Source organism: Arvicanthis niloticus, chromosome 18 (assembly GCF_011762505.2).
Source record: "Arvicanthis niloticus isolate mArvNil1 chromosome 18, mArvNil1.pat.X, whole genome shotgun sequence".
NCBI lineage: Eukaryota > Metazoa > Chordata > Mammalia > Rodentia > Muridae > Arvicanthis > Arvicanthis niloticus.
Window position 1 is genome coordinate 5,718,120 of NC_047675.1, and position 8,262 is coordinate 5,726,381.

The 8,262-nt window shown below is 46.8% G+C and overlaps 1 protein-coding gene across 1 annotated transcript in view; it reads right to left on the reverse strand.

Moving 5' to 3' along the window:
- Ednra (endothelin receptor type A) overlaps positions 1 to 7,767 on the reverse strand; it is a 59,866-nt gene extending 52,099 nt beyond the window's left edge. Inside the window, exons 1-2 of the mRNA XM_034523019.2 lie at positions 7,396 to 7,767; positions 3,282 to 3,760 (exon numbers count right to left, since the gene is read on the reverse strand). Coding sequence (XP_034378910.1) covers positions 3,282 to 3,692 — 411 coding nt within the window. The 5' untranslated portion in view covers positions 3,693 to 3,760; positions 7,396 to 7,767. The remainder of the gene's footprint in view (positions 1 to 3,281; positions 3,761 to 7,395) is intronic.
- Between the last annotated feature and the right edge of the window lie 495 nt (positions 7,768 to 8,262).

Below are 8,262 nucleotides of genomic sequence, written 5' to 3' on the forward strand. Positions count from 1 at the left end.
ATTTGGATTTCCACAATACTCAGAAGTCTCTCAGCTAATGTGACTCAACCATGGAATAGAATCGGCAGGAGTGACTCAAAGATAGCCAGCCCCACTCCACCCCATCTCCCCACCCCATCCCATCCCCCACCCCACCCATCCCCATCCCCCCTCACTCTCACCCCACTCCTAGATCCCTCTCTCCCACCCATCCCCCATCCCACCTCCTTGCTCTCACCACCCCCCCCAGATCCCTTCACTTTCACTCCCACTCCACCCCCCCTCCTCCCTCACTCCCCAGCAGCCGCACCTATTGGTTTGATAAGAAACTGTTCTGCACAGGGCTGAATGTACCGGGCAAGCTTCAGTGGAGACAGAAGCAGGGAGTTCCTTCAGAAATGGTCAGTATTCCCCTGAACGAAGATGAGGTAGTTAACCAGTGCCAACGCACGGATAATCAAGAATTCATAGTAATAATCAGTTGAAACTGAAGGGTCAAATTTTGGCCAAAAGCCATAAAAAATGTTTTAAAATACCTCATTAAAGAAGAAAACCACGAGAAAAGGAGTGTTAAGCACTTGTGACAGTTCGTAAATGGAAAATTAAGGACCTTGTAAGAGAAAAAAGGTGAATTTTAAAGAGTATGCTAAACTTTTTAAATTAATTATGCATCTTCAACTCTGCTTCACAGTTTGATTTCAAAATTCTGTTCTTTTTTTTTTTTAAATGTAGTGAAGTTTAATTAAAGAAATATAGACAGCCTGGAACCATCTAGACTCTGACAGTTGCTGCAAAGGCAAGAATACACAAACCGAGGTAGATGTAGGCTAGCTGCCACTTGCAGTTGCTCTGGGCCTTTCTCCTCGTGAGGCTAGCCTTTTTGCAGGTCTGCTTGGCAGGTAGCAGCCAGCCAGCCAGCCTTACTGTGACAGAGGAGTTTCTTAATATAAGTCATTTTAGCTTTTGCTATTATCAAAATTCTGTTCTTATGTTCAAACTAAAATCCCATGGATGCACACTCATTCCAAGGAGAGGCCATGTCAGATTTTGATGAGTCCTCGTCTACGTTCTCCAGCTTTCCAAAAAGTGCATGGCACGATTTCGAAAGATTTTTAACATTCAAAAAATTATCAGCCATGTGTGGTGGTGCAAACCTTTAATCCCACCACTCAGGAGGCAGAGGCAGGAGGATTTCTGTGAGTTCAAGGCCAGCCTGCTCTATACAGGGAGCTCCAGGAGAACCAGAGCCACATAGAGAGACCCAGTCTCAAAAACAAAACAACAACAAACCCATTGCTTTCATCTTTAGTGCTAGAACACTGGCACCCATGGTAGCTTCATGTGGTTTTACTATGATTTAAGTATGTCTGCTAGAAACAGGGGAGGCTACTCCAGGCTACTCCGTGTCTCATAATTTAATTGGCAATTAAAGTAATATTTCAGAATTATGTAACTTACAACAGAGGTTCTCAACCTTCCTAATACTGCAAACCTTTAATACAGATTCTCAGGTTGTGGTGACCCTCAGTCAGAAAATTGTTCTGTTGCTACATCATAGCTGTAGTTTTGCTACTGTTATGAATTGTAATGTAAATGCCTGATGTACAGGGTGTATGATGTAATGTAGATATCTGATGTACAGGGTGTATGATGTAATGTAGATATCTGATGTACAGGGTGTATGATATGAGACCTCAAGACCCATAGATTGAGAACTACTGACCTAGAATAATTTGTTCCTGTGGCAAGGAAGGAGGAAAAGAAAGGGGGAGAGGAAAAGAAAGCAGAGGAGGAGAGAAAGAAGAAGAGGCGGAGGAGGAGGAAGGGGAGGAGCCTGACTTCAGACTAGAGGATGTAGGGGAAGGAAAGAAAGGGGGAAAGAATAGAAACAGGAGAGAGGGGAAGCAGGAGGAGGAGAAAGAGGGGGGAGAGGATAAAGGGGAGGAGGAGTGAGAGGGGGAGAGGGGAGGAGGAGGGAGGGGGAGAGGATAAAGGGGGAGGAGGAGAGGGGGGAGAGAATAAAGGGGGAGGAGAGGGGGAGAGAATAAAGGGGGAGGAGGAGGGAGGGGGGAGAGTGGAGGAGGGAGGGGGAGGATAAAGGGAGAGGAGGAGGGAGGGGGGAGAGTGGAGGAGGGAGGGGGAGGATAAAGGGAGAGGAGGAGGGAGGGGGAGAGTGGAGGAGGAGGGAGAGGGAGAGGATAAAGGGGGAGGAGGAGGAGGGAAAGGGGGAAAGGGGAGGAAGAGGGAGGAGAGAGGATAAAGGGGGAAGAGGAGAGAGGGGGAGAGGATAAAGGGGGAGGAGGAGGGAGAGGGGGAGAGGATAAAGGGGGAAGAGGAGAGAGGGGGAGAGGATAAAGGGGGAGGAGGAGGGAGAGGGGGAGAGGATAAAGGGGGAGGAGGAAGGAGGGGGAGAGGATAAATGGGGAGGAGGAGGAGGGAGAGGGGAGAGGGGAGAGGAAAGCCTGAGAAAAGCAATTTCTAGTTTAGGGTGAAGATATTTCTTAAAAAGTGACACATATATGCCAATTTTGTTTGACTTTTACTGTACTTAAATTTTTCTCAGGAATTTTTCCCTTCACAATTACTACAGCAAATATGGAATATTTTTTTTTCTCATTGGATTTAGTTTATTTTGGTTAAAGAGTCTCTCTAAGGCAAGGTAATCCTGGCCACTGTTTTGACACTTGTCTTTTCCCATGAAAACACCAACTTTTCTTCATTGTTTTGGGGGCCCTATAGCTTAGTTCAGGGCTGGGCCCACATTACAGCTCAAAGAGGGAAGGAGTTATCAGGCCTATTTTGAATAGTTTTAGTTACTATTTCAGTCCTGGCCTGCTATTGATGGATTTCATTATCTCCAAGTCACTGATACTGAGGGAAGCCAGCAAGCCCGTGTGCTTCAATCAAGCACCCGGAGACTCAGACTGAAATAGAAACTTTCAGTTCTGCTGTGGGTCTCTGAACAGTATCTCATGGAAGGATAACCGAAATTGCTTGTGTATTATTTACCGTATATTCTTTGGGAGCTTGGTATGTCTCACCCTAAAAATTGTGTCTCAAAGAATTCCCAGTCATGGATTGCCCCAAGACTTCCGGTGGAGCCAACAAGCTGAGTGCTGGCGCGGGAAGTACTTCCGGCAGTAGGAGCATCTTAAGGTTCCTCCTGGAAGTATTGTTTCATTAACTAAATTAGAAAATCGTCTAATACTCAACAGTAAAACTCTTAAAACGTCAACGAGCTGAAAGACAGCCTAAGTAAACCTCCCAGTGAGCCGTCAACAAAGTCCTCAGGAGTTTCCTACCTTAAATACATTGATGGGAAGATCAATGACCACGTAGATAAGGTCTCCAAGGGCCAGGCTGGCTATGAGCGCGTTGGGGCCGTTCCTCATACACTTGTTCTGGTAAATGATTCTTAGCAGAGTTGCGTTCCCCACCATTCCCACAATGAAAATGGTACAGGATATCACAGTGTTGATATATTTGAAAGCTGTCGTGATTTTCGTCTGTTGTGGGCAATAGCCGTGCATTGAGCCATTGCTAGGCAGGGCCAAATTAGGGGGTCGATGCGTGGTGTCCAGAAAGTTGAACTCTGTCCCCGGAAAAGGGGTGAAGTGGCTGCTTTGATTAGCGCTGTATCTCTCGGGATTGTCAGCGATCGCGCCTCCCACCAGGGCCAGGCAAAAGGGTGCCGCAAGGCAAAAGACATCCATCTTAATGTGGTAGCGTAGATTTGAAGAAACGTCTTATTATGTTGGTCTCACACCTTTCTTTCTTTCACCTAGAAGAAAAAAAAAGGTAGGAAAAGTTATTATTTTCTGCTACAAAATCTTGCTGCCCCAAAAGATCATAGTTAATGAATGCTTACCGATTTAATGAAAATGTAGACCAATCAGATCAAAATAGAAAAGGCCAAAAATTTATTATAGCAAGAAGTCTCCCCAGCCCTGGCTGTATCCACAGCTATATCTGTATAGACCATAATATGGATAAAAGTATTTCAGCTTTCCTTAAAAATATCAGCTTTTTCCCTCTTTATTCAGGGTAATGATAACTCAAATCTTCCAGACACGAGACAGAAAACTCCGTGGTAAAAGAGGAAACATTGCTTCAGACTGAGGCACAAAATACAAGAATCTAATTCTCTGAGATCAGAGAATTGGCATCTCCCCGTGAGTGCTGGGTTGCACATGGCAGGAAGGGGCAGAGCATCCTCCAAAGCTGTACAGTGTTCATTTAAAGCTAAATGTCTGCTTAGCACCTTAACTACAGCTGCCAATCCAGTTCTAACTAGATGTGAAGTCATCGAGAGCCTGCAGGAGCTGTGCTTGCTTTGCTTTGCGTTCTCACACTTGCTCCATCTTCAGCACCACACACACACAGAGAAAAGATCACCGATAAAGAGAAAGAGATTTAGTTCGAAACCCTTAATGACTAAGTGCAAAATGCACATATTTTTAAGCCCCCACTTTGATCCATCAGAAACCACCATGATACTTGCTTGTCGATGGTGTCTTACGAGTGATAGGTTTCCCCAGGCTGCCACACTGGTTTGCCAAGGGCTATCTGGCTTCTTAGTATCTTGCAAGCATCGTAGGACAGGACAGGCACTGTGCCGAATACATCACGTGCTGCTGCTGTCTATTGTAATGATACAATCCACAGGTCCTTCAGGAGGACAGGGAAGCTGAGAGGAAGACCTGGTAGCTCATGAAGATCAAGGTGGTGACAAATCCACAACTCCAAGGAAGCTCGATCTGACTCCAAACCTGAGCTTTAACCACTAAGCCATCCTCTCTCTCTCTCTCTCTCTCTCTCATTTTCATGCTTACTTTGTACCAACAACATACTGAAGATGTCTCCAGAATTTAGAGGAGGCAGCAGACTGGGAGGGGTGTTCAGATATTATCAAAGACTACTTGGCATTTGTATGTCTTATCACTTGCGAAGGGCACCTGGTCCCTGGTGCCCAGTAAATCTAGATTTCTCCTCTCATACTTAAAGAAAAGACACTTAGAAAATGGAAGGAAGTCTGATGCCGGAAGAATAGCATTCAAAGGTAAATTGCTCCTCCCCTTTGGGTATTTCTGTACATTTCTTTTATTAATCTGTAAATGAGGACCGTAACTTCATTTATGGGCAGTGGTCTGTGTATCTATGGCATACACATCTAATCCTAAATTTTAAGACTCAATTTTTTTTTCAATCTGCTCACGGCTGACCACATTTAGGAATTTTGACAGTTGTCATGGCACATTATCAAGTTTAAGCTTAGTCAATAGGCGGGCCAAATAAGACATACCGACATGCTATAGGAAGTATAAGAGAAACACCAGCTGTAAGACCCGCATGCTTTTGCCTTCTCGAAACAGCAATAGCATCTTACACATCCCATCTCACGGGAACCAACTGGTTCTTGTGCGTCACCATTTATACAGACAGAATCAGCATCTGCACAACTTGAGAAGGAGTCTTGAATAAGTGAAGTGACTGCGGGTTCACAACCAAAAGGTGGCTGGACAGTCGTCCTATCTCACAGCTGGGCTGTAGGCGTTTACTTGCTGCCGTGATTTCAAAGTAATGGGCCTGCCATTTACCCATCATCTCTGTCACTTCTGCTCACCCTTAATTGTAAAGTAGTTACAGATTTCCTCTCCCATCTCTTACAGTCCAGAATAGCTGGCTGAACTGTTAGTAGGCCTACAAAATATCATCATTTCCTCTCCCAGATGGAGACCAGAATGCCAAGCACAAAGCTTATTACAATCTGTCTCCCTCTTCTGATGGTGAGGGGAAGCACAATTCTTTTAATTTCTTGATTGCTTTCTGATTAATGGTTCTCAGTTTCTCAAAGGGAATGGAGGATTTAGTAATAGTTTTTTTTAAAAGTGAGAGACAGAGGTCTTTCCCATAAACAGAATAGCTTCATGGTCTATTAGAATCATCCAGGAGGGGACTTCATGAACCACTCGGCTGCCACAGGCACTGGACAACTCATGGAGAGCACATTGGTCCTCACATGAACTTTCTGCCTTCCTGGATCAGCTGACTACTACAGGCACCGAGAAAGCTATAGCCATGGCTTCTTACCATGGTGTGAGCCAGCTGCCATTTAAACTCCTTTCTTCCTTCCTTCCTTCCTTCCTTCCTTCCTTCCTTCCTTCCTTCCTTCCTTCCTTCTTGCTTTCCTCCAACAAAGATACTACCAAGAACTCATTTCTCATGACACCTTTGTCAGCTCACCACATCTAAGGGACATCTGTCAAAAACATGTGGATGCCATGTTGTCACAGAGTGAAACCCACAAAACCAGATAAAAGAAACCTCTTTCGAATACATGCTTTCCCAAGGATGGATCTGCAGCTCATTTTGGCATATTCTAGTCAAGCTCTGCCAGGCATCATCTGTTGTCATCAGCCAGAGCTCTGGAGAAGCAACTCACATTCAGACCAGAAGGACGTATCTATGGATTCTGCAGTTTTCCTTTTGTGGGTCTAGAGTCTGGTGGCACCTGAAAGCTGGCCCCTATAAAAGCTTTACCTATTTAATATATCAGGACAAATGTTCACTTGCCATTAGTAATTTGGACATGCCAACAGCAACCAAATGGTAGGTGTTTAGGGCAGGTAATTTGTGTGCTATGGTTACCCAAGTGTTTCACAGTTAGCCAATCTAACTTTGAAGGAACCAGAAACAACAAGTAGAAAAAAAATTAAACTAAAGTTTTTTTTCAAGTTCTCTGTGGTTTTGCTCTCTGAATAAGACAAATTATCCACTCTCTCTGGGGGCACCCTCTTACTTTAATATGCCTTTGCCCCAGGTCTACAGAGGTGAGGCCATTAGGGTGGTGTATTCAGAGGTGGCTTTATCTACAAACAGTTCCAGTGTTCTGCACATGAAAGGCAACAAGTGCCCTTTAAAGGACAGGGCAGCACAGAGCAAACCGCCTAGACCTCCAACAACAGGCAGATTTCCAACCCCAGCTGCCATCATGGTGTGAGGAGGGGTCCACAGAGGTTGGTTCTTCACAGTAAGTGTCCTTGGCTACACGCACCCAGGGTATGGGATTACAAGAGACCAACTTCACCAGGAGGCTTTGGAGCAAGCGCTCTGGGCATTGATGCTCCTGAAAGCTCTTGTGGAGGAAAAGACATCTCCCCCACGCCACTCCCGGGCTCCCTTTTCCTAAAAATCCGAGTCAAAGCTCAATCGTCTTGTCCGGTGTACCCTCTCCCCACAGTGCTCATCTCCCAGGAAAGCGCCCCGCACTGGGCATCCGGGCAGGTATGTGCCAGGCCGGGCTGCTGTGTCTCGCCGTCCCGGCCGGACACCTCTGCTCCTCCCAGCAGATTGCCCCGGCGGCGACCCTGTCCCTCGTCCCATCTCTGGTTCCCAGAAGGAAAGACTTGCACCGACCTTAGAGCTCCTCGGACGCAGACAGCGCCAGGTCCGCGCCCAGGCCAGACGAAGTCTGAGCTGGAGAACAAGGGTGGCGCGCAGGGTGGCGGGTGACCAGGGCTGCAGCACAGTCTCGGCTCGGGGAAACTTCCCCGGACCTCCCGGCTTCTCTAGGGGAGATCTCGCTCAGCCTGCAGGCTCCAGCGATGGACGGTGGATCAGAGAGAGGCTCCTCACTTCCTAGACAACAGTTGCCAGACCAGAGGGGATGGGTGTGCGCGCGAGGCTCCCAAGGAAAAGCAAACTCCGGAGGAACACGCCTCCCGCGATCCTCCTTAGGTTCCACAGGCTCCCAGACGTTCCCCTCTACTCTGGGACCAAACTGCAGGAGCGCTATCCCGCCTGCCCTCCAGGGAGCAGCCACCAAGCTGCAATGCTGCTGCCCCCGCCAGGCCCTGAAGGGCAGGGATCTTTAACTATTTCCTTCCTGAGAAGAAGTTGGGGTTTAGTCTAGGATAGATAGGTAGGGTTGAAAGTAGAGAGTGACAGACCAAAGTCAAGGCTGTGCCTGGTTTTAGGAAGAAACTCAAGGAACTTGAGCAAGGAGTACCGGAGAGTTTGGTTAGCAGGGGAAGCCAGGGAACAAGAGCTGTGTCTCCTTTGTCCGTCAACTTTGCTTATCTTGTTAGTACTCCTTAGAGGAAGTTATGGAACCCAGGTGGACAGCATGTCTTCGGTTCAAGTGTACCCTGCAAAGCTACACAGTCTCTTAGCCCAAGGCAAAGAGGGGAGCAGGGGAGTTTGTGGAAGGTTCTAGGGTGTGCTCAGAGAAATCACCTCTGCAAATCGAAATGACAATGAGGATACCTTTCAGAAGACATTGTC